The 26342-nt window shown below is 48.1% G+C and overlaps 1 protein-coding gene across 14 annotated transcripts in view; it reads right to left on the minus strand.

Annotated features, from left to right (window-relative positions):
• The window catches only part of PFKFB3 (6-phosphofructo-2-kinase/fructose-2,6-biphosphatase 3), a 115962-nt gene that overhangs the window by 12241 nt on the left and 77379 nt on the right, over nucleotides 1-26342 (minus strand). For 2 of the 14 annotated variants that reach the window (XM_044762362.2, XM_044762366.2), the window contains exons 15-17: nucleotides 25950-25972; nucleotides 23456-23508; nucleotides 19149-21921 (exon numbers count right to left, since the gene is read on the minus strand). The exons of 5 other annotated variants lie outside the window; for them this stretch is intronic. In XM_044762362.2, the coding sequence (XP_044618297.1) occupies nucleotides 23466-23508; nucleotides 25950-25972 (66 nt within the window). In that variant the 3' untranslated portion in view covers nucleotides 19149-21921; nucleotides 23456-23465. Of the gene's footprint in view, nucleotides 1-19148; nucleotides 25272-25949; nucleotides 25973-26342 lie in introns of those variants that run through there. 7 more of the 14 variants (XM_070500987.1, XM_014841332.3, XM_070500984.1 and 4 more) reach the window with 4 other exon arrangements.

Consider the following 26342-nt stretch of genomic DNA (forward strand, 5'->3'; position numbering starts at 1 on the left):
AGATAAATGCTGGGATATGAGGAATAGTGCCTACCACAATGCCTGGCTCATAAGAGTCTCTCAATAATTATTAGAAAGATAAATGGATGGATGGATGGATAGATGGATGGATGAATGGATGGGTAGGTGGATGGGTGGATAGTTGGATGGATGGATGGATGGATCTATGGATGGATGGATAGATAGATGGATGGATGAATGGATGGGTGGGTGGATGGATGGATGGATGGATGGGTGGGTGGATGGGTGAATGAATAGATGCACAGATGGATGGGTGGTTAAATTGAAACAAGAGTTAGTCTAATGCAAATCTTGCAATTCTAAGAGTGTATAGACTTTCTCCATGAAGTTCTCTTTGCCCAGAGCTTAACACACCATCATATACATTAAGGTTTCAGGCTTTGTGATAACATGGAAGTTAGTGCCATTTTTGCAGGACTTTTCATGGTCCTCCTGGTTGTTTACTGGCCACGGGATGAGATTATATCAATCTGGATCTATAATATCTACCATCAAGTGGGTAATTTATTTTACCTACAAATTAAGCATTCTGCCAGGCTCCCAATCTAGGCTGACGGCAGAGTATGAGAGTAGCTTTTCCACCCAGACAGTCTCCCACAGGGGGCAGAGGCTAAACTAACACACATCCCATGGACAGGGATTCAAGCAAGAAGAGGAGGTACTAGCCTTAAAAATATGTTTTCCTAAGACGGTCTAAAATGACAACCAGGCATCCGGAATGGAGACCACTGAAGCCACAATTTCCAGTCAGTATTGCATGTAATTGTAGACTTCAAAGTTTTGTTCACTGCAGGGAAATATCACTATATTCACCAAGCAGTCATGCGCTCCTTTCACTCAGTGTGGCCTGTCTGGTTCTTAGAACTGCAGACCGAGAAGCCCTTTGACTCCAGAGGCATACGCTAGAGTCACATGGCAGAAATCTTGTACATTGCATTATTTTTCGTTCCTGTTATAAAGCATAATACGCTTGCTCATAAACTCTGAACGTCTCCACCTACCTCTCCACCCCTCTGCCCCAGTCCCAATCTCTCCTGTGGTAACACAATTAACAGTTGGGTCCATTTCTTTCCAGACTTTTTCTTTGTACACACACATATACATACACATTTCTTTTTATTTAAAAAAAAAAACAATATCTAACTGTATATGTATAGTATAATAAGCAATAGCCGGCCCTGGGGGTCTAGCAGTTAAGATTCGATGCTCTCACTGCCATGGCCTGGGTTCATGTCCCGGTCAGGGAATCGTACCGCCCATCTGACAGTTGTCATACTGTGTGGCTGCATGTTGCTGTGATGCTGAAAGCTCTGCCACTGGCATTCAGATACCAGCATAGTCCCCCATGGTGGACAGGTTTCAGTGGAGCTTCCAGACTAAGACAGACTAGGAAGAAGGACCTGGCCACCCACTTCCGAAAAAATAGGCCATGAAAACCCTATGAACATCAACAGAGTATTGTCTGATACAGCACCCGAAGGTGAGAGGATGGTGCAAAAGGATTGGGCAGGGCTCTGCTCTGCTGTCTACAGGGCACTAGGAGTCAGAATCTACTCAGTGGCACTAGCAACATATAATAAGCAATATATTTGATCATTGTCCCTGGCTCCTGGCACAGAGCTCCTAAAACTCTCGGAACTTCCTGAGAATAGGAGCATCTTTTTTTCTTCGTAAGCAGCCCTTTTTGATCACATCTAAGTTTATGCTAACAAGATGATGTAAGTGGGGCCCCTAGACAGCCTCAGGGTGGACCTGGGCACCAGAAAGACCAAGTGATTAGAGAGTTGGAACTTTCAGCTCCATCCTCCAACCTAGGGGAAGAGGGCAGGAGAACTGGAGATTAAACTCTAGAAAAACTCTTGGACAATGAGATTTGATGAGCTTCTAGGCTGGTGAACACATGGCGACGCTGGGAGGGTGGCACACCCAGAGAGGGCCTGGAAGCTCTGCACCCCTTCCCACAGACCTCGGACCTTGCCCTGTGCATCTCTTCCATTTGGCTATTCCTGAGCTGTATCCTTTATCATAACCTGTAAATGTAGGTAAGATGCCTTCCTGATCCCTGTGAGTCATTCAAGCAACTTATTGAACCTGAGGAGGGGATCCTGAGAACCCGATTTATAGCCAGTCAGCCAGAGTACAAGTGGCAACCTGGGACCTGAGACTGGCATCTGAATTGGGGGCAGTGTTGTGGAACTGAGCCCTTCAATTTGTGGGATCTGGTGCTAATTCCAGGTAGTCAATGTCAGAAGCGAACGAAATCATTGAATACCCAGCTGGTGTTGGAGAATTGCTCAGTGTCGGGAAACACCCCAGAATATGTTACTCAGTAACTTGCTTTTTCCGTTCACTGTTTATCATAAAAAACTTTCAGAGGAAGGACTTCACACTCAACTTCATCCTTTTCGATGGTTGCATAGTAAAGCAGGCACTCTAACCAGAACCCTCCAATCCCTTCACCATTCCAGCATGTGTCCATGCCCTGGCTTGTGTGTGCTGATCTTAAGCTACCTGCACCTGCACCTCTCTTCTGGGGCTTGCCCTTGGGCTTCTGGAGCCATTTTGCCTGAAAGCACCAAGAACTGGGGCGGTCTGCAGAATTATGAAAGCCCAGCTCCTTGCCTCCATTGGTATAATTTATATGCCAGAGTTCCCCAAAGGGACCAGAAGAGTGCCGGAACTTTATCTGAAATCACTCTCTGACTTGGTTTTTTTCTCTTCCCCACTCTTGCCTGCCCCCTGCTTGTCTAGGAACACTTCTGTAATAAATCACATGCAGACGAATCCTCATCACAGGTGTGTCTGGGGAAGATGACCCATGACACAATATTCCATCGTACAGGATGTGCCATAATCTACCTAACCAGTCTCCTATTGATGGATTTTATGTTATTTCTGAAGTTTCCTATCCCAGACCTTGCTGGACACATATTTACACATTAGTCCTACCGCACAGTCCTTAATGGCCCCCTACTTGGCTACTGTTACGAGTTGCTGTGGTGGTCAAGTCAGTTGTCTGGTCTCTTGCCGTCATAGGTTAAAAATAAGAATATAAACATGACTGCAAGGAACCCACTACCTTTATTAGCAACTGTGAAGATAAATGACTCAGCATGCTTGTTTATTTTTCCTGTAGTTAAGTTAGGATCAAAAAGCTCAGCCCACACAACTTCCTGAACCGCCCTGCTCTCAGATTGTTAAGTAATCAATGGTTGTTATCACATGCCGTCCTCAGAGGCTGGGTCCTATAGATGTATTTCCAGATCAATGACTCAGAAGGAGTCCTTTGTCTCAGAAATTATGGGGTCTTACATCTCAGTGTCTAACCTCTTCCCAACTCCTTGGATGGCCCCAATAAAGAAGATGAAATCTTAATGACAGAGAGACTTCATTTGTGATGCTACTGTGAAATTTTCTGGGAATTTCTGAAAGGAAAGAGCTCCAAGTGGGTTGAATATTTCGTTTTCAAATAAGCAGCTAGGACATATGGAAATCTATTTGGATTCCTTTTGTTCAGGAAACCTCTAAAAATAAGCTAAACTATCTTACTCTCCGGGGAATCACCAGAGGATAGACTTCCTCCACACAGTTCTCTTGGCACAGAATCTAACGCGACAATAATTTGATTCCTTCTTTTTTCCCTCCTCGTGGGTGAATTTGATCTATCCATGTCTGAAAGGCCCCTCTCATCTCTGGCTACAGATGTCCACTCACTGAATATTTCCAAATGAAGTTGAAGGATGACAGTCTGTATCACATTAAATATACCTGGGAGAAGCCCCATCTCATTCTTAAAGCTTTCCAGGGCAATTAATGAAGTCAGTCCACTTACAACACGCAGCCATCACATGAAAAAAGAGGTGTGGTGGTTGCGTATCCAAGTTGCACAACATCTTGGCTGGGAGATGGAATATGAGAAGGTATTGCATTACCACAACCCTGGGACCAGCTGGGTACAGACATCGCTGTCTCCTCTGTGTGTTATGATTCACATCCTAGCAAGGACAGACCCTATCTTTTTTTTTTTTCATCAAGGATGACAAAACTTAAAACAGGTTGATTCATCTGCATTTCTCAAGGTCTCCTACTGACCCACTTCTTACTATACTGGAAAAAAAAAAAGTCTTCAATTCCTGTCCTCTGGTTTGAGGACTACTGGGTCAAACCATCCAGGAAGAGGAGAATGAAATCTTCCCTGGGACGGCACCTTAGTCCTGATGCTGAGAATAAAAGACAAAGTAAGTTCTGAGGGCACAGGCCTCGAAATCTTAGAGGTGGAAGGGAACCCAGAGATCAGACTATGATGAGATAACAGACAAAAGTAATTCTTCAGAGTTGAAGTGGCTTCTCAAGAACCAGCTCCTTAGTGGCAAGTCAGAGACTGCAGCCTGCTTTCCCAGCTCCTGGCCTGGGGCTCTTTCCACTAAAATACATTGCTGATGTTGTTAGAAGCATGAAGAGCTCAGGAGAGAGCAGAAGGTAATGTCAAGGCCTCTCTGATCACCTGCCAACACTTTCTTTTTATTATTACTATCACTATGACTATTATTACCATTATTATTATGTTATTGTTACAGAATGCTGTCATCGCATTTTTTCACACATGTGAAGCGAAGGCCCAGAAGGGGAAGCAGCAATATCACTTTTCCATCAGCTTTAGCATCACACCTACCCAAGCCGCCCCCTGGGCCGAGCATTTGGAGCATTACCAGCCAGACTGCTGTCCTTTGGGTCGTGGAGCCTTCGCCTCAGGAAATTCACACATGCAGACTGGCTCACGGCAAAGCCTGCCCATCAAGCACTGTCGTTGGCTTGACCTGACAGACTTCTGTGTGCTAAACAAAATGAACCCAGCAAAAATTACTCTTTATTCCCTTCAATTTACACAGTCAGATAATGGAAATACCTGTCGAAACAATCTTAGCCAGAAAAAACATATCTTGCATTTTTGCATGAAAATTGGTTGATTTTTAAGAGGTTGGTTAAATTTTATTTCATTTACATGAGGATTAGAAAGAAATAGAAACAGATGTAAATTCCCACCATAATGCTATAAAGGGGGCCTCAGAGAGCTAACAAAAAATACCAGGCAGTGGTTAAGTGCACACGTTCTGCTTCGGTGGCCTGGGGTTTGCCCATTCGGATCCCGGGTGCGGACATGGCACCGCTTGGCACACCATGCTGTGGTAGGCATCCCACATATAAAGTAGAGGAAGATGGGCACAGATGTTACCTCAGGGCCAGTCTTCCTCAGCAAAAAGAGGAGGATTGGCAGTGGATGTTAGCTCAGGGCTAATCCTCCTCAAAAAAGCAACAACAAAAAATGCCGGGTCGTGTTACTGCCAGGTTAATGGAAAACAGTTATTTTCGATTGGTCTGTACTGACACAAAGACACAGAAGTAAAGACACTAAAGCTTATATTTTATTGCAACTAACAGTGATCTGAGAAAGTGCCAAATGACCACAGAACAAGAAAACCTCTTTGAGCCTTATCTTTGTCTGGTTAATGTGGTTCTTTCAGCCGGGTATCATTAGGGGCTGCCTTCAAGAGAACTAGAGAAGTGAAGAAGCAGGAAAGCACCATTCCAGGCTCCAGGATGCTGAGAGCAAGTCCCAGCTCTGTGCCTAGATGTCGGTCACCTCTCCAGGTATCCACTTACTGCCCTCCCAGTCACAGGGGTGGACCCAGGTCCCTTCCAGCAACTCTGCTCTTTAACTCCTAAATAGGAAGGAGCACACCGTGGGTTGATTAGCTTGAGTGGAAAATCAGAAGAGGATAAAGAGGAAAAACTAACCATCATGAACTCAAAGACACTGTGTTCCTCTTCTCAAGTGAAACATGTCGCTCTTTAGTAAAGGCTGCTGAAAGACTGTGCTCTTTCTCTCGTCTTGGTGCAGCACCAGCTGCCCTCCCTGCGTCACCCCCCCGACACCAGGCTGTGGCAACACCTTTTCTTTCTTTTTTCTACACCAGCGACCAAGGTGGAAGAATGTTGGAACCAAGGATGGGGGAGCTCCTTCTGAGCTAACAACTCGTGTCACAGAACACACCACACCCCCCTGGCTGTTGAACGATGACACCATCGTCCTCACCTGGAACAAGCCATCTGCATTAGGGAACCACATCCTGCCGCCCACAGCCATCGATCGACCTCAACACAACTTGTTAGCCATCTCATTGGGTAGCCAGTTCACCTTAAAAAAGTGGCCTAATTAGTTAAATTTTATGATGCTCCTTTAGATTTCTAGAAGAGACAGTAATTTTGTTTTCATCTTTCAATAGGCAGCCAAGCTTTAAGAGAAGGCATATAGGAAGAAAACTAAAAGTCAAGCTTTTTCAAAGGAGCAGTTAAGATTTTGTTATTTTTAATTATATATGTAGTAGATGATAATGTTCTCATCGTAAAAGATCCAAATATAGAAGTTTATAGAGTAAAACGTGAAGCTCTCCTTCATCATCCCCAGACACTTCACCTCCACAACTAACTTAACTCTATTAACAGTTGGATATGTCTCCTTCCAGTCTTTTTTCTATGCATCGGCATATAATATATATAAATGACGTATATACATATAAGTGGGACATAAATGGTATCATCCTATACAACAATATGTATGAGATATTTTCAAATCTGCACATATATGTTCATCTCATTTTTAATTGTTGCACAGTTTTCCCTAATACGACCATAACATAATTTTTTGAACCGTTTCCATATTGATGGTCATTTAAGTTGTTTCAGATATTTTTATAATCATATATACATGATTTTATATATATGTATGTTATATATCATTCCCATAAGACATTTCAATCATTTCTAAATTTGTCATTATCATAAATATCTTTCTGTACAGATCTTTGGACAGATTTCTAGAAGCTGAATCAAGAGTCAGAAAAGACAAACTATTTTTTTAAGATTTTTTAAAAAAATTTTTTTCCTTTTTCTCCCCAAAGCCCCCCGTCCATAGTTATATATTTTAGTTGTGGGTCCTTCTAGTTGCGGCATGTGGGATGTTGCCTCAGCATGGCCTGATGAGCAGTGACTTGTCCGCGCCGAGGATCTGAGCCGCTGAAACCCTGGGCCGCCGAAGTGGAGCGCACGAACTTAACCACTCGGCTCGGAGCCGGCCCCAAGACAAACTTTTTAAAACAAAAGTCTTCCATCTCTAATTACCCAATGACCAATCAGAAAGTATGCAGTACTGTTAATCACCAAAAAAATCACAAAGGTAATTTACAGAGAACATTCTGGAAATCTGCTATTAATTCCACCCCGAGTTTTGGCATAAGTTTTCTGAACCATCTCATTCAGTCTCAGACAAAATGAAGCTGAGTGTAGGCGTCCCAGCATACCCCACAAATACAACAGGATGACAACTTAAGCCAAAGAGTATTATTTCTATGTTAACCATTAAGCAGAGGCAGTGGCCAACTGCACAGAAGATAGAGACCAAAGAGTTCAAGCTTTGGAGTTAGACGTGGATTTGAACCCACTGCTACAACTTGAAGCTCACGGCCTCACAATCTCTCTCTGGTTCATCAACTTCTGTTTCATTCTTACAATACCCCCCTCTGCCCCTCTCCTGGCCCTCCTAAATTGAACTCATCCTGCCTTTGCCTACACCAATGACGTCCCTCCCTCTGCAGGACCTCCTCATGCCTAAGAGAGAGAGTTACGGTTCCAACTAGAAGGTAGAAGCTTATAACAGACCATCACGCCCTCCCACCACAACACTAGAAAAAGAAAAAGAAAACCGGATAAACTAACAAAAATTATTTTTGAAAAAGCTATTGGGAAGTCTGGATTCAAAGAAGTCTAAAGGAACTAAATTGTAGAGAGAGCAAAGGGCTCTTCCCCAGGAATGGAGATGGTACTTTGTTCTGGAGGCAAGGACTGCAGTGGGGATGGGTGGGTCGGTAGAGGGGTCTGCCATTGACTGAGGGGAGGTGATGTATAATCCTGTGAAGATTAACTGAGATAAAATACAGAAATCTGGTGATTTCCTCCCACCCCAACCCCTGCCCTCTGAAGATCCAAGGTCTACTCACATCGATTCATACTTACACAATCAAGGAATTGTAAGAGATAGGTTATTCTAGTTTGATGGTTCTCAACCTTGGCTGCATGTTAGAACCAACCAGGGAATTTTTAAAAATATCCTGGGGGTGGAGGGCAAAGGGTACCCAGACCAATTAAAACAGACGCTCTGTGGGGAAGGCCCAGACCTCAGCACTTTTTAAAGTTCACAAGGTGATTCTGGTATGCTGCCAAAATTAAGAAGCACTGGCTTTATTCAACCCGCTCAGATCGCTTATACTTTTGGTTAGATTTTTATGTCTTAAACTATCTTACCTCCTTCCTGCTTCTGGCTACTTCTAGGTCACCTTTGTACCTTTCACAGCATCCATCATAGTACTTTAGATGTAGTTGATATTCAATAAATATTCACGAGGTGATTGATTAAATGCACTCCACAAGAGGTAGTCTTTAGGAGCTCCACTTCAGGAACAAAGTGCATTTTCTAAAACTACCGATTTAATGCTTCAAATACAGGAGAGAGAACTGCATTTCCGAGCCAGAAAAATTTCACACCTTACACTTTTATATTGGCCCAGGAAAATGGAAGTGAATACATTTCTAGGGAAATCACATCAATAAAAATGAAAGATTGGGTGGCTGTGCAGCTTCTCATTCCACCCTAATCCTTTGTGAGCTGTGGTTTTAAAAGACCAAGAATTGCTTGTCCAGATATAATCTGCTTGCCACAGCGCTAACTTGGTGTTGTATAAGAAAACCCAGATTCTTGACTGAGGTAAGGTGAGCCTTAGGGTCAACGGACCCAGAGCGCCTGCTGAGAACAACTTTCCTGGGGACCAAGCCCACCCTCTCAGGTAGGTTTTTCCATCTCAAAGGTAGGTTTTTCCATCTCAAAAGATTGTTCCCACAGGGTTTCTCCTCTTTCTGGAAATTCACTGACTTTTCTCCGATCAAGTTGGATCCAGCAAAACAAACACATTGGCTCCCCAGCCACCTGGTCCCCATGGTTAGCTGGTTTGATTTCCCCTCTGTGTGATCCGGGGCAAATGGTTTCACCTCTGAGCCAGAGTTTCCTCACATATATTGTTAAAAGATAAACTGGGGCCTATTAAAATTCTTAAGAGTTTATTTGAGCACAAATCAACTTAAATCAGGCAGTACCCAGTCTAGCAGATAGAAAGGAACTCCGCAGAGCTGCACAAAATGAAACACTGCTATAAGCAGAAGGGAGGGGGGACAAGGAAGTTATACCAGGCGAAAAAGCAGTTGATTATGCAAGGTCACTGTCCTTAAGAAGATGGCAGGGGTCTATCAGGTAGATTTCCCAACCAGTGTTGATCAGGAAGTTCCTAACTGACCGATTTCAGGTTCCATTTCTGGGGAAACTGAAACTGTAATTAAGCCTCGGTTCAGTGACGGGGTACTTAGCTTCAGCAACACCATTTGGGGCCTGTTGTCTTGTTTTTAACAGTATAAATTGGAAAAAAAAATATATAACTAGCTTGCAAAAGTGAGAAGATTCAACACAATGTTCTGTGACTAAACATCCAGCCCATAGTGGGCGTCCAGATATGACTTCTGTTTATTCTTTGGGACCATTGCTTCGTATACGCCCTCGTAGGAAAATCAAGTTACGTACTTGCCCCCACTCCTGATTCTCAGAACCCTTCTAACACCAAAAGTGACACTGAAGAGACATGAGAGTCCCCTGTCAAGACGAGAAGGGTTCCATCAGGATGGTCTGGGAGATTAAACATCCCAGGGGTGGAATGGGGTCAGAGATCTGACCTGGCCTGGCCGGGGAAAAGAAAGATGAGTTTTTCTCTTGATGAACAGAGAGCTGAACTCTTGAACCAGCCGGACATGTTTTCCTCCTCCTGGACTGGCCAGAAGCCGTGGGCGGAGGGATGTCACTGCTTATTTCCTCCAGATTGTTTTCAGAGACCCACATTTTGAGAGGACTAATTGTGGGAGTCCTCTTCTTTCTTCCCCACAAGAAGAGAGCTTTGTTCAGCAATTAAATCAGGCTGTCTGCGATGCAGAGCCTTTCCATTTTAGATCAAGGTTTGGCCCCCAAAACAAAAGAAACATTGCCTCTTTTTCACTCAGCTGACAAGGCTTTCCCCCTCAGAGACTGAACTGGAGTTTTCCACTCAAGAGGAATACTGACCCCTCCATGATGTATACAGATGGATAAATACTGGGAGGTAAGACACCTGCTAGCAAAGCAGAGCGTGAAGACAATGATTAGACATCTTGTTTCTACTTCCAGTGAGTGAATACAAGCAAAGATCACCTTTGGTCTGTCTACACGCTGGCCTCAGAGCTCTCTCTTCCTTTGCTTGGACTTAGTGCCTTTCAGACTCAGGGACAGGCAACCCTGCCAGCTGCTGGACTGGTTCTTGCCACCTCAGGAGATTTCTTTGGCCCCCCTCTGATGTTCTAGAGCCCCTGAGAACTTCCCACTGTCTCTGTCTGAAGTGATTGCCTGCTCTGAGATGAAAGGGTCGTTTCACGTGCGTGTAAACTGTGTCAGTCCTTTCCTGGCGAAACCCTGCCCAAGTTCCTTGGTGCAGGACACATGGCAAAGTCACCCTTCAAACAAGAGGCACTAAGGAGCTTGGGTCCAGCGGGGTAGACAGCCGGCACCGAAAAGCAAGCCAGCAGAACAGTGGGGCTGCGGGAAGGGAGCAGGACGCAGAGGGATCCCGTGGGGAGTCTTGGAGAAGGGAGAAGAGGAGTCAGCTTTCAGGAGGGGAGTGAAATTGCCCTCTTAGCACTTACTAGTACAGTTACGTGTCACCTAAGAACAGAGAACCTTCTGAGAATTTTGTCATTGTGCCAGCATCATAGAGTGTACTTACACAAACCCAGATGGCACAGCCTCCTACCCACCTATGCTGTGAGGTACTAATCTTATGGGACCACCAACACATATGCGATCCATTGTTGACTGAAACGTTACGTGGTGCATGGCTGTAGTTGGCTGCATCTGGCAGCTTAGCTCTTTTCTTTTTTTTTTTATTTCATGAGGAAGATTGTCCCTGAGCTAACATCTGTGCCAAGCTTCCTCTATTTTGTATGTGGGATGCCAGCACAACACGGCTTGATGTGCGGTGTGTAGGTCCGTGCCCAGGATCTGAATCCGCAGGGCCGCTGAAGCAGAGCACGTGAACTTAAGCACTATGCCACTGGGCTGGCCCCAGGGCTTTTTTCTTGATGCCCCACGGAGCTTCTCACACATCCTGTGGCACTGTTTTCTCTCTCACTCTTTCCAGGGAAGGCACTCTCACTGAAAAAAGAGCTCGATCAGGAGTCCAGTGGGTTTAGTCCCAGCTGCTCTTACACCTGAAATTGCTTGCCCTCTTTGAGCCTCAGTTTCCTCATCTGTAAAGCGGTGGAGTTGAACTAGAGGACCCTGACAATCCCAGCCCTAGCGATCTAGGCTTCTAAGACTAAAAAGTTTACATTATGATGCATTGACACTTCTCTTGGATGGGAACTAATGTTTTTTTCCCTTCATCTCCCTTAAAAGTTCCTCCTAACATTTAGCACAGGCTTGGGCCGTAATAGGAACTCCATAAATTCTAAATGAATAAATGGATGAAGGAGCCTAATTGAACCCAGCTCTTCTCACTTCCGCACAGCACCGTCTCTGAGTGACGAGGGCCCCAAAGAGTGGTGCAACACGCCTGTGTCCTTAACTGCCCTGTGCAGCTTCTCATTCCACCCTAATCCTTTGTGAGCTGTGGTTTTAAAAGACCAAGAATTACTTGTCCAGATATAATCTGCTTGCCACAGCGCTAACTTGGTGTTGTATAAGAAAACCCAGATTCTTGACTGAGGTAAGGTGAGCCTTAGGGTCAACGGACCCAGAGCGCCTGCTGAGAACAGCTTTCCTGGGGACCGTGCCCACCCTCTCAGGCCTGGGCGGAGGTGGAATATAGTTAGCGTCTTTCTAAAACAGGGTGAGCAACTTGACTGCTCCAGAGAGCCCACAGTCTCCCCAGAAATGCCATTCCACTTTGACCAAACTCATCTTCCCGCGGCCTGTGGTGGTTCAGCTACCTTGAGGAACTGAGTTTGATCTTTACTAACTGGACTTCGCTTACTCTCCCTGTGTGTGGTCCCTCCTAGTCCTGGCAAGTGATTAGGTGTCATGCTCTTCGTTTGACCCCTGAGGCCCAGAAAGGCCCAAACAGCTGAGCCAAGGCCACGCTGTCCCCTCAGATGGGCTGAAGAAACAAAGAGTGGACATGTTTAAGTGCAAAGCCCTGGAGTTATAAAATAGGGAGAGACAATCTGTCTCACACCTTCTTCCCCACTCCATTGAAGGAGATGCAAAGTGAATTAGAAAAAGAGAACAGGCCCCTAGGAAAACGCCCAGCCCCTACGGGGAGCGGCCCAGGAAAACGGCTGCCTTGGGTTGATGGCTCAGCTGTGCAAAGGAGATCAGAGAGACAGCACCCAAAGGCCAGCCTGTTCAGGGCAGCCGTGTCCATGCTCCCTTTCAGAGGGAAGGCAGGGTTTCTCTGGAGCTGTCACAGTGGGTTTACTTCTCCTTTCTTATTCCTCTCTCTGTCCTTGTCATTCCTCATTAACTTCGCCCACGGATACATTCTGGGATTTAAGAACAAAGTGCAGAAGTCTTGGATGGAGTTACCCTTGAATCTTGGAGCTGGGCTAAAGATGCTAAATTTGTTGTCCTGGGAGCAGCAGCTGCTCCCTTTCCAATCATTACAATGTGGTTTTTAAAGGAATCTCTCTCTCTCTCTCTCTCTCTCTCTCTGTTTTTTGTTTTTTAAATGAGACACTCTGAAGCTCCTGCTTTCTTCTCTACACAGTTATGGTGGCCATTCTTGGATCTTTAAGGAACTGAGCCTGCTTAGTGAGTCAGTTAGATGGCTGGCTCTGAAAGGATGCTGAATACTTAGAACAATGACTTGCATGTAACAGGCATTCAACAGATACTTGTCGGTGGGGATACCCCCCTTCCAAGTCATATTGTAAAAGCTTCATTAAAATGACCCCCTCTAGGCTGGACAGTAACTGAATCTGCCGTGAGAAAACAAACAAAAAAACTGTTATTGGGGCATTACACTGGGAATGCTTTCATCCTGCAGGCTTGTCCCAAACACCTGAGAGAAATCTTCCATGCTCGTTAAAGCACATGACAAAAATGTGAGGGAGAAGGATGCTGACCTGTGGGGCAGGGTGGAAATGCAGGTAACTGCTTTCTCCTTGTCAGGAATGCTACGTGCTCCATCTTCTGGGTAGTGGTAGTCAAGTGGTTCATGGAGATCAAAGAATTGCTGAGGTGGTAAGAAACTTAAAACTCATCTACGGAGGAATATCCATGAGTCCGTAGCGATATAAAGAAATGATTGAATAAGTAAATAAATGGAAAGAAGGGACAAATTTTCCTTACAGAAGAATTGCAAAAAATAAATGTAAAAGGAGTGAGGGAAATAGAAAATTATCATTAGAACACCACAGTAATAACTACTGCAAAGAAAATGTACTAAAGAATGCCAAAAACCAGAGGGTGAAACTTTAAGAAGAAACAGGATGTTGGTACAGCCTCAAAATGTCTCTCCCAATATATTGTATTTATTCATTACTGTAGTGGTTTTAACATCTGTCCACAGGTTCTTTAATACTCCTGCCTTTAGGAGATGGAGCTAAATATATATTTGTATTATATATATAAAGATATTATGAATTTAGGGGGCCGGCACAGCGGTTAAGTTCGCACATTCCACTTCTCGTCAGCCCAGAGTTTGTTGGTTCGGATCCCGGGTGCAGGCATGGCACCGGTTGGCAAAAGCCATGCTGTGGTAGGCGTCCCACATATAAAGTAGAGGAAGATGGGCATGGATGTTAGCTCAGGGCCAGTCTTCCTCAGCAAAAAGAGGAGGATTGGCAGTAGTTAGCTCAGGGCAAATCTTCCTCAAAAAAAAAAAAAGATATATATAACAATTTAAAAATATATAAATTTATATATTTACATATAAATATATAATATATAAAAATATAAATATTATAATATAAATATATATCTATATATTATACATATTTAATATATTATATATTAAATAATTTTTTTTAATTTTGCAGTTTTCATTTCAAATGTCAAAGCCAGATAAACAAGGGCTCTTCAGAGCTTTAATAAATTTTAAGACTGCAAAGTAGCCTTGAGACCAAAAAGTTGGAGAACTGTTGCAGAAGCCACTACTGCTTCAATTGTTCTAAATTCAACACATTCCCATCTTTAACAGAAAGAGAGGGTGGGAAAGAAATCCCTGGGGGTTTACAGTACCCAGTTAATCACGGAAGGGGCATCCCTTCGTCTGGTGCCAGGAGGTGTTTCCACCCTGGGGGCAATGCCCTGTAGCCAGAGCTTTTGGGGTGGGTGGGGGTGTGCCTTTTGCTTGCAAAGCAGAGAAAGACTCCTAGGAGTGTAAGCAGACTTCTCAGGCTATTCTGGAAAGGGTGACTGTGGAAGCTGAGGACCTGGAAACCTGTTCCCCTAAAACTATCTGTGCAGGTGTACCCCTGGGAAGGTCTTCAGGTACCCCAGGAGGAGGGCATCCCAAAAGATGCTGTCGAGGCCCTGCTTTGGGGGAGAGAAGGGGAGAGCAGAGAACCTTCGTGACTGGATGTCTGGTCTCTAAGTTTCCGTGGGCATCTTGAATCACGACCCCTGAAAGAAAACCTGGAATTCATTTGGACGCAGACAGACCTCTCCAAAGGCCCAGGGACACAAACGTCTGTTCAATAACAAACATGTGACTCAGTCCCATTCCTGTGGTTGGCGATCCATCCAGCAGAGCTGGGCTCAGCTGTGCGGTTCTTAGGCTGTGGGATCTGGCAGTCTGACAGACCCCGGGCTGACCTCCATCCAGCTGGGGCTGGGCCAAAATCAAGCAGGATCCTTATGTTCTCCTGGCCTCAGTTCCACATCCACCAAGTGGGGATAACAGTATCAACTTTGCATTTCAAGCACCCAGCAGACATCGTTCGAGCACTGCCACGTCCGTGCTTCCTCTGTGCCAGGAACAGTCCAGGACTCTTCATTTATAAGATTTACTCCTCATAAAAAGCCTGAAAAGTAATTGCAGTACTTCTTCACTTCCAAGGAAAATTTCTGTCTCCATTTAACACATCCATGATGGAATTTTGTCTTGCATTGGATGTGCATATGGTTTGTTCCGGTTTGCATGAAAAGTTAATACATTGAGGCTGCCTCTTATAATGAAAAATATAGTCTGAATTTCCCCATTTTATGAATGGGGGACAAGTTAAAAAACATGAAATATCTTGTTCAAGTCCACACATCTAGAACGTGGTGGGACAGAGAGGTGAACCCGGGACTGTCATCTCCACGGCCCGGTCTTGTCTCATTGCTTCATTGCACTGGGCTGGCTGCCTCCCCTCTTCCCAGCCCCTTCATTCCTTGATTCCACTACACAGCCAGCACTGGTGGAAATGAACCAGGTCCCACCCAGACCTCGAGTGCCTCCCCTGCCCCTTTGTTCACTAAATGTAGTTGCCAGAATATGCACGTGGGTCATCTTCTGTTTAGTTAATGCAACATGTCGGACTCTGATCTAGCTACTCTGATGCCTGCAGCTGAAGTTGAGCCCTCAAGGAGCTGAAAATGGATGGCTTACCTGTACCCCCAAGATCCCCCTGCGTCGAGCAGTTACTGACAATGCAATGTTACGTAACACTTTATCTATCGGGGGCACTTCTCCACTGTGCCCACCTTCATCCCCACCACCATTAGGTTTCTAACAGTCCACCAACGCAGCCTGCCCCTAATCTTCATTTCACCCTATACGTTGAATCTCACGTGGCTAATGATCCCTGTGTGTGAAAAGGAGATGGGGCTTCCAGCACGGGCGCCCACATTGTTAAATGCATCCAAGACCTCTCTCAGGGAGTGTGCGAAGGGTCCTCTGTAGTCCTAAGTGGCTCAAGTACCGTGTTCGAAGTGCTTCTGTTGTCTGTATGGGGGTGCTCTCTTAGTATGGTGTTAGGAGTAGCTCAGAACCTGTAGGTTGAAACCAGAGCCTTTACAGGTGTCCTGAGCCATCGATGTAAAGAGGTGCTCACATACCGAGAAAAAGCTGATCCAAACCCACACACACTGTCTCGAAAAATGTGAGCTCAAAATGAAGTTTATAAAACAACTTTTAGAGCTTAACTTCACCAGCCTTCAGTTGGCTCATCTTTAGTCTTTAAAAGGTTGCAAAGGTTTGTAGTGAGGATTGAATAAAAGCCTTCCCCAGGTAACAAGAAGGGTGTCCGTGTTTTTCTTATCGCTGTGGCTGTATTCCCAATCTATTTTAGGATAATTTAGGGGTGGAATTCTTGCAAATACTTTCCTGGAATGTTGTTTGCCTTTTGCTTATGATGCTTTTTGATGACCTTGAACTTAAAATATTTACATTGTGGAATCTCAATATTTTCTTTGCACTTCCTTATATCGCTTTTAAGTTTAGTCTTTTCCCACCCCCAAATTGGATATTCACCAATATTTCCTTTTCCTTTTCAATAGTTTGATTTCTTTTTAACACTTAGGTCAATATGGGTGGTGCAACACTGTGATCTAATCAGCTTTTCCCTCCCAAAAAGTTGACCAATTCTCCCAGGACTATTTCCTAAGTAATTCCAAGTTAACACATTCTCAACCGCGCCCGCGAGAAAAGTGGAAAGTGAGCTGGGGGCCAAGTGAGGTGAGAATCCCTCTGGCTGGGGGCTCCTCCTGGCCACCCCGGCCTGCTGGTGGGGAGTGCGTGGCAGGAATGCAGATGCAGCCTGGCCCCAATTCTGGGCTACCAATTCCATTTTCTCCAAAGTCATCTCACTGCAGCAAACCCTTCCTGAGCACTCTCTTGCTCACTCCCACCCTCCACTCCCCACCCACCCTTTAGCTACGGTGCTATTTGCAACCAGTGAGAAGTGCTAGTAAAATTCTTGATGTGAGAAGCTATTGCCAGGACGGATTGGGGCTCTTACCTGGGAATTTCCAAAATCTGGGCTAGGGCTCCCAGCTTCTCCTGGTGGGCTGCTTATGACTGCCCTGAAGACTCTGACCATTTGACCACCAGCTGTGCACCTCGGGGAGCATGGTGGGAGGCACCACCCAGCCTCCTAGCCCAGCAGGCAAGGAGCTTAGAGCGGACCTGACTCTCGCCAGTTCCACTGCTAATTCACACTGGCTGTGAAAAAACTCACCTTAGCTCTGCGGAAAGACAGAGTAGAGGTGGAGGTGGAATTTCATAATGGTCAAAGCCACGAACGTTACTACCTGGATTTGAACCCCTGAAATTTACCTGCCAAGTGGTTTCCGGTAGGTTATTTATGTTCCCCGAGTCTCAGATTCTTCATCTGTAAAATGGGTGTGAGAATAACACCCTCCCCTCTCTGGGCCCTCGTAAGGGTGGCATAAGATCAAGTCCTTAGCATCTCAGCTGTTAGTATTCAGCATAGTGACTTTGTCTGCTCCAGGGGCATTCCTAGTCTGCTTTTCAAGGTACAAAGACCACAGATTGTCTGGCTCACATTTAGGACCTCAGTAATGAATGAATGTTTCTGGCATGCACCTTCCCGCAGCCCTCTGGGCCTCTTCTCCGAAGACTCATCCAGTTGGTTACTCATTCAATATTTATTCAATAATTATAGCCCTTGCCCAAGGTCACACACAGATGCATCTCAGGTCACAGACCTGTTGCAGATCCCCACCCCCCTGCAGGCCCAGGACTTCAAAGTATGTGTACCTCCTCTTTCAGGGCAGACTTCCAAATTCCTTGGTAGATAGCCTGAAAGCCTGGCCCTGGGGAATCTGGGGGCAAAGACCCTCGTCTGTGAAGGCCACCTCTCTAAGCCCTGCACCCAACACATAATGAGCATTCAAACATGGGCTCAGAACTTGGGTGCTGGCCTGAAGTGTGGGTCGGCCTGACGGGCAGCGGGTGTCCACACTCTAGTTGCCAGGCAAGATCCTTCATCACAACCCTCTGTCCCATCGTACTGGTGACAGATGATAACCTTGGGAGTCATTTCAAAATGGAGGTGCCAAATTGCTGCCTCCTGTTCTCTTCACAGCTAGGGTTGGGAAAGCAGAAGGGATGCAGGAAGACTAATTTGAGTGTAAGGGCTATTTCTGGAGGGTGGCAGTGGGGGCTATGGGAAAACAAACCAGACCCAGTGCGAGCTGTGCCGGTCATAAATACTTCACCTGGAGGAAATGCTCCAGCTGCCTTATACTGTATGAATGTTCTCATTCAACCCTCAACCTTGCCTGTAAATAGTGTGCTCCTCTGCAGCGAGGAAGATGCTGAAGCTCAGAAGTGAAATAACTTCTCAGGTTGTGGCGAAATAGTCCTAGAAGTTCGATTGAGTCTTTTCCCAGTGGAACCTTGAAAGGAGCTATGACGGGGTCGGGGGGAAGGGTGGAGAAGTGAGAGGAACCCAGAACCTAAAACAAGAGCCTTCCTGTCATCCTGCCCGGGGCCCTGTCCTGTTCTGCAACACTTGCATGAGAACTGCTGCTGTTTGAAAGGGCTTCAGAGAAAGGGTATGGAAGGAAGGGAATAGAAATTGATGGAGCATTCTGTACACCGTCATGACAGATACTTCTCAGTGGCATTTGTCAAAACCCACAGAAACGTACAACCCAGAGTGAACCCTAGTGCCGACTATGGATCCTAGTTACTAGTAACCTATCAATATTAGCTCATCCATTGCAACCGACGCACCAGACCAGTGCAAGACATTAATAATACGGGACACTGTGTGCAAGGCCAGAGGGGGCCTCTGGAAATTCTCCGTACAATCTGCTCTGTTCTGCAAACCTAAAACTGCTCTAAGACATAAAGTCTATTTTTTCTAAGTTGACACAGCTTATTGTTTCCCAAATGCAGGCACCAGTCAGTCAGCATCTGCAGGTCCTGTTTAGAGGAAGGTGATGGCGTGCTAGTCAGGAGCTGAGTGGTAGAAACGTGATGCCCTGACCACAAGTGTCAATCAAAGATGCTTCCTCCCCTCCAAAAAGGCCCAGAAGTGCATTTCATCAGTGTATTTCAATCAGGTATTTTATTGGTCTGGCAACTGCAAAATATACAAATTTCTGAAAGGCGACCCCTGTTGGAAAGCTGGCACAGCTTCATCCCGGATAATTAATTCAGACAAATGTACAGAACACAGAGAAGTCATGTGTCACACGTAAGAGGCCCCCAAACCAACGAACGACTACACCCAATCTATACAGCTTTCTATTTTCAGGCTCCCTTATACATATTAAATAAATAAATAGCACATCTGCTATCAAAATAATAAAAAAATAAATTTCAAGTATTACAAACGAAAACGTCATTGGCGTGGTTCTAACAGTTTTTTCTTCTCCCCCCAAATGAAGAGCTTCGCCCACTGTCTCAGGACAGAATAACAAGAGAGTAAGCCCACCCAAACACAAATAGGCAGAGTTAAAAAAAATTGGTCCCACATATTTTCGGGGGGTGAGAGTCAACAGACAGGGCAGCAGAGGCTCCGGGACTGCAGCTCAGACACACGCTCTGTCCAACACGCCTCGGCGGTCAGCTCGCTAGCTTTCAATCAGGCAGCTTTCTGCTCTCTCCGGGGTCTTCCCTCCTCGGCCATCTTTCTGTTCCATCTCGTCATGTAGGCCCTTGCAATCTAGAGGTCTGCGTTAGGCAAAGCCTTGTTCATGTTCGGACTGATGTCAGGCACTCAGGCCAGGGGTGCACCTGCGCAGAGCCCCACTCGGACCAGCCTCGAGAGTCGAGATTCAGAGTCGGCTGGGGCAGCCAGAAAGAGGAGGTGGTCAGAAAGTGAGACCTAAGAAGGCCACTCTCTGGAGCAGAGCTGCAGGCCCCTCTGTCTACAAGTACCACCAACCTACAAACATACACTGGTGTGCATGCACGCGCAAGCACACACACACGCACACACGCTGACTCATTAGACTCAAGATGGAGGGGAAAGAGGGAAAATAACCTAGACTCCAGCCGCACAGGAATGTACACAGACATCCTCTCAGGCGGACTGCCCGTGGTCGGGGGGCAAGTGGGATTTGAATGGTTTGGTGGGAAAACCACAAACTCGATTGTCCGGTATCTGAAGGGTGCGTGTCCCTGTGTCCTACTTAAACTCAACCAGAGAAACGTACATTCCTTAAAAGCTGTTCTCAAACAAAACAAAACCAGCTCTTCCCTCTGCTCGCAGCTCCAGCCGTCGAAGCCGCCCCAGCCCCAATCCCCAGAACCATCTCATACGCTAGGAGGGCTGACGATGTCAGGCTCGAAGGTGGAGGGCAGGAAAGGAAAGCGAGCTTTGGCACGACCTCTAGAGATCCTTACACGGGTCACTTGGACGAACCCTACTGCTGAGTCTCCAAATGGCTTCTTCTGGGCCTCAGGACACCGCCTCCTCCCCCAGGACTTGGAGGCAACAAGGAGAAACCAGCAGGCAGAAACTACAGGTATTTAGAACCACATGTCCCACCAGCCCTGCTTTGAACGCCCTCAAAAAATGCCACAGGTGCCACGAAGGCAAGCGAGGACATTCTCTTCTGCGGAATCCCCTAAGGAACCCAGCCCCACAGCAGATGCTCGACAGAAACATGCGGAGTTTAGCCGAATCCTGCCGGGACACCACCGACAGCCTCTTGGAGGAAGTGGCCACGAGCGAGGCCTGGCTTGGGCCACTGTCCCCACCTGGGAAACTTAGGAGGTGATGAGCGTCCTGAAAGAAGGAGGCGGATCCTCGTTCTTCTCCACGCCAGTCTCCCAGCCTCGGTGTTGCAATGATCCCAACGCGCTCCCAGGCCGGTTTACTGGGGTCCCTCTGAGCACCCCATTCATGGGCTGCCCGACTCCCCACATTCTTACAGAGCTCCAGCCCCCTCCCCGCCAAGGGCACAAAACCCAGACATCGAAGTTCCTGAAGAGAAGGTGCAACGTTCAGGCCACACTGTCTGCCACGAACAAAGTGCAAAAGCCAGCAGCCCCCGGAGAGCCAGCTCTGACGCCCCTGGTCCAGGCAGGAGAGCAGAGGGACCGCGTGGAGGCCCCACTGTCAGTTCAGCAAATTATCCCCTCTTGCTTAGACAGCCAGACTGTCCTTTAACATGGTTCCAGGCAGGACACGGCCTGGGAAGGCGTGTAGACATGCCAGAGGGCCGCTGCTCAGGGACCAGCAAGTCTAACTCAGGGACTTCTCACTCTACCACCGGGACTGGCTCTCCAGTGACCCCTGACGCCGTCCTTCACAAGTCCCCGTCCCAGGCTGAGATGCACGAAGGAGGCTCGTGAAAGTTTTCAACATCCCTTCAGCAGCTGGGATCTAGGCCCCCTTTAATTTTAGGGTTCAGAGCAGCGTCATCTCGCCAGCTGAGGACATATCAGGCCGAGACCACAGAAAGGCAGGGAACCACCACGGAGGCGCCCGACGTCCCGCCTCGGGGTCTTCTCTCCTCCTCCGCTGCCCATCGTCCTCACCAAGCCCTGTGGAAGGGCAGGGAAGCCACACAGCCCTGCAAGGCCGGGGAGGGCAGGGGATGGGGTGGCCTGCAGCTCAATGCCAAAGCGATGGATTCCCCACACGGGCAAGGCCACCCCTATCCGATGCTGTCGGGCGCACGGCTCCTCTTCAACCGCAGACCCCTCTTCTACACCACCCTACCCTATTCTGGAGAAGTCCTTGGGGGCGTCTGGCCTCAGGGAGAGGGAAGAATGCTAGCTAGGTGCAGAAATGGAGATGGAACGGGACCGACGGGCTGCCTCAGTGCGTCCTGGAGGAGTCGGCGCTGCTCTGGGAGGCCTTCACGTTCTGGGCAGGAGAAAAGAGGCGGAGAAGGGGAATTATGCTTACTGTCGACCAGGTTTCTAAAGCAAGACTCACAGCCATGCAATCGAGACTTCTCCCCCGACAAAGACCACGACTGTGGAAGAGTGGTATGGCCAAACAGGTGGAAGGAAGCCAGGGAGGTCCCAGGAACGTGGTAGAGATGAAGCCCAGGGTCACACAGGAGAAGGGCTGGGCGCAAGGCCAGGGGGCAGAGGCCCTCGGAGGAGAGAGGCCTGTCATCTGCCTGGAGGAGGCGAGGAAGGATGGGGGGAGAGTTGGCAGCACACGTGGGTCAGAGCTGTTCTGGGGAGCACTGGGTGCCAGCACCTAAGGGACCCTCCTGTTCACGACTCTTTAGAGACGAGTGGCTGCCCCCTAGCCCCCACCCGGGGGACTCTCGCGGGCGACAGCCAGAGAGGGGATGTACCAGGGTCCCTCTAAAGAAGCATAAGGACTCTCCTCCCGACTCGGTTCCGGCAAAGCAGCATGGCCCAGCCCTTGGGATCCAGACTCTGGGAAACGGGCTCGGCAGCTAGAATGCAGGTGATGCTGGACGAGGCAGGGGAGGACCCAGACAGAGAGGGCCTGTGTCACTGACGCTCTCTTCCCGCTAATAAAAGTGATCCTGGCTGGAAGCCCCACCCCTAAGGGCTGGCTCAAGACCCCCTTAAAACAAGGTTTCCAATCAGCATTGGACAGATGACAGCTGCCACTGCACGGTAGTGGTCTCTCGACCTAACCTCCTTCATCCACCTCACAAAAAAGGAAATACAATTTTTAAAAGCATTCTCTCCCATCCTCAGTGGGAGGCTGTCTTAAAGGGGGAGGGGGAGTGGAGCCCACGCAGACAGAAATGCAAGGATCGCTGAGGCCTAGCCCCCTCTGCATAGAACCGAGGGCCCACGGTGGAGAAATCTCTAGAGAAGAGAATCACAGGGCTGATAGCCCGGAAGCCAGCGCCCAGATCCGAGCTTGCTATGAGCCGGATTCAGGAGCCCAGGCAAGTCGAACCTCCAACCACGAGTCCATCAGACAGACTCTGTGAGTTGGGGGGAGGCACAGGGGGCTCGTCTGGAGAGGGCCCTGTAGCCTGACAGCCAGAGAGGACCCAGCCACCCTGTGGGGCGTGAAGGCGAGGTATTGCCACGTCTCTGCAGCTGCGGGCTCCAACCCGCCCCCGGACATCTCGAGCCCAAGGCTTCGAGCACCCACAAATGATGGAAAGGGAACAATGACACTGGGACTGCAGGCACGGGCTATGTCCACATCATTCACTCATGGTGCCCCGGGCTCAGGACACATGGAGGGAAAGGAGGAAACGACAGAGAGAGGACCTCCAGACAACGGTGCTGCTCTTAAGAAACACAAGTTCTCTGGCACTCTGGCATGGGGTGTATGAGTCACAAACTTCACGATGGCCAGTCTTCACACAGACCAAGACGCCCTGACGGGCTGGGATGCCATGACTCGGAGAGATGTGGAGGGGACAGAGAGGGGCATGCACCGAGCCATTTACCTTTCCAAGGTTAGTAAGGAGAAAACTTTGAGAAAATGTGACAGACAGTTCGTCTTTCAAGCATAGTGGGGAAAAGAAAGAAACATGTCGGAAAAGAAAAATAAAACAAACATCTTTAGCAGTATTTTCTCTTCAGTGTGCATTTGAAAGTTAAAAAATTAAGGATGCATCCTGAACGCCAGAGGGTCTGTCGGCCCTGAGCAGCCGATGCAGTCCTGGCGAGGACAGCAGGGTGGTGCACCCATCCCAGCTGGGGGCCCGTTTTACCGGGAAACCAGGATCACATCCTGCGGCTCCCTCACTCCCCAGTGATGCTCCTGCTGATCGTGAGAAGAAATCCCACTGGCCTGGTGCAGACGGAGCAGGAGGGCAGCCAACTGCACAGTGGTGTGGCCCAGACTAGAGGGCCCTGGCTGCACCACCAAAGGTCAGGGCACCCTCTCTCCCACAATGACAGCATCGTCCGCCAGGCACTGACTGTGTGCCAGATATTTTCTAAGTGCTACATCTATAGCCTCATTATCAGACCACCTCACGATGTTCCTCTCCCCACGGCATAGATGAGGAGTTTGCAGTCTGAGAACCATGCTACCTCACCCAGAGCTGCAAAGACAGAGGGTAGTGGAACCAAGATCCAAACCCGGCTTGGTTTGACTTTAATAATAAATTTTGGTATCTACAATCCCAGACACAAGCTCATCCTCCCAGGTTGGGCTGGATGCCGGGACCCCAGAGTGGAAGGCAGGTGTGAGGGGTCCAGAGGATATATTTTTGCTGAGCTGCAGGGATTCCATCCCAAGGCACTGTTAACCTTGGAGACAGGCAAGTTCAACCTTAGAAGGTGGGGGGATGTGCCCGAATGGCCCCCTCCCACTGGGAAGCCTTCTTTTCTGGCAGTGTCAGGCCATGGGTCAAAATTAACAGGATATGCACAGATGCAAGACCATAAGGCTGCAAATCCAAAGGGTAGTTTTCACACAAGGAGAACCTTGATCCTGAAGCGTTGCGAGGACAACGCCTGGCTTCAGGGGCTAACAGACACGGGACTGTTACTCTTCAAGACTGAATTTAATGGACAGGCCCACTGTTAAGTAAACACGACCGAGCCACAGGAAGCAGCTGCGAGGGAGGGGCAGCAAGAGCTAAAACGGCAGTCTAACAGCTCCGGGCAGCGCCCTGCAGGCTGCAGGCGTCAGGTGCCCAGGACGGGATGGGGGTAGGTGAACAGCATCTTGGCTGTTCCCAGAAACCAGCAGAGAGCAAGCAGCCAGCCTTCAGAACTGGGAGGCCCATTCCCCCCCTGGTTCCGCGGCTGCCAGCTGGACGACTGAGGGCGAGTGGCTTACCCTCGGCCCTCATCCGGTAGACAGGGATAGTGCCTGCCCTGCTGACCTCCTAGGATTATTTTAAGGACAGAAGACATGGGATATTCGCAAACACATTCTCCATGAACTGTAAAAGCATGACGGAAGGTACTTCCCTACAGGTGGTGTCACCTAATCGAAGCACGATGCCCAAGAACTCCTATTTTCCAAGAACAAGCCATGCTTTTAAGCTTATCAGGCTGCACTCTGCAAGCCGCTTCAGTTTCTGCATGAATTAGAAAAGGTCATCTAAGCAGCGAAGGGAACACGGACAGACACAACTCGTGGGGTTGGGGAGGGTGGTATTTCATGGTGGCTGTTACTAAAACCCTGCCGATAGAAAGGCCTCGGTTCCTTCCGTGGGCGGGGACCACCGGAGCCGTGGGAAGGCGGGGTTCTCCAGCGGCTGCTCTGGCTCATGCTGAACCACAACTTTCTGCAGAGAGGTCCGGCTGAAGGAAAGGGAGAACCCGGGGGGTCTGATTCAAAAGCTGCACCCAAAATTCTGAACTTGACTGTTAAGGCTGAGCAGGTTCCCATACAGGATAACCCGATCCGGAAGGATGTCAAGAGACCTCTCCAGAGCGGGGGGTCCTTGGGACCCCTGGTGGGGAGGGGCCCCTGCCAGGACAGGGAGGGAGAGGCTGTAGGGCTCCAGTCCCCACCAGTCCTGCTTGATGTGTTCTGCAGATCAGGCTCTGGGTAAACTTTCTTTTCAAAAGGAAAGGGCTCTCCTGGGACAGGCAGAGAGGACTCAAGACACCGGCAGCAGCAGAGAGCTAGCTCGCTACCAAAATCGAACGCTTAAGAGGGAAAAACTGGATTTCTGTCAAGCCACAGACGATTGCCAGTATTAAGAGTAATCTAGGGTCCTGGGAGGGAGTGAGGAGAAGCCAGCTGTAGCCGTGGCAGCATCAGGATGCTCCGAAAACAGCTGGGCCGTAATGACTTCCAGCATCCTTCGCCAAAAATTCACCAGTTCCCTCCTCTCCCCCCTCCCATGCCCATCCTCCTCCTTCCGATTTCACAAAAATCGTCACTAGCCTCAACATGGTAACACACAGGAGGCCAAACTGGCAAGCAAGAGAGAGAGACACAAGCAGCAAAATCATTCAGAGGAAAATACTTACAAACAGGCCTTCCCTAGCAAAGGCTGCAGAGAGAAAGGTCGAGAGAGAGAAGTTAGTAGACGGACAGGGAAAGGGGCCCGAGTCATTCGAACCCAGGACATCCTCTGCTGGGATGAACCCCCGTCAACCCCCCGACTCCTGGCCCAGTCAGTGGCTTCCAGCCCCTCCAAGGATTCAGCTCGGCAACCCCAAAGGACTGTCCTGGCAAAGTCGCCAGCCATGCATCCTCCGTGACCCAGAGCAACACAGCCCCACGCACCACCCAACCCCGGCCCAGGCCAGTGCCCCCAGGTGCCTGTGACAGCAGCCTCTAAACTTCCTATGACCCTACAGTTTCCTCCAAAACAGAATGTCATCGAGACACCACTTCAGCTCTCAGTTTTCATAAAAAAA

The sequence above is a fragment of the Equus asinus genome, chromosome 29, assembly GCF_041296235.1.
Source record: "Equus asinus isolate D_3611 breed Donkey chromosome 29, EquAss-T2T_v2, whole genome shotgun sequence".
Lineage (NCBI taxonomy): Eukaryota > Metazoa > Chordata > Mammalia > Perissodactyla > Equidae > Equus > Equus asinus.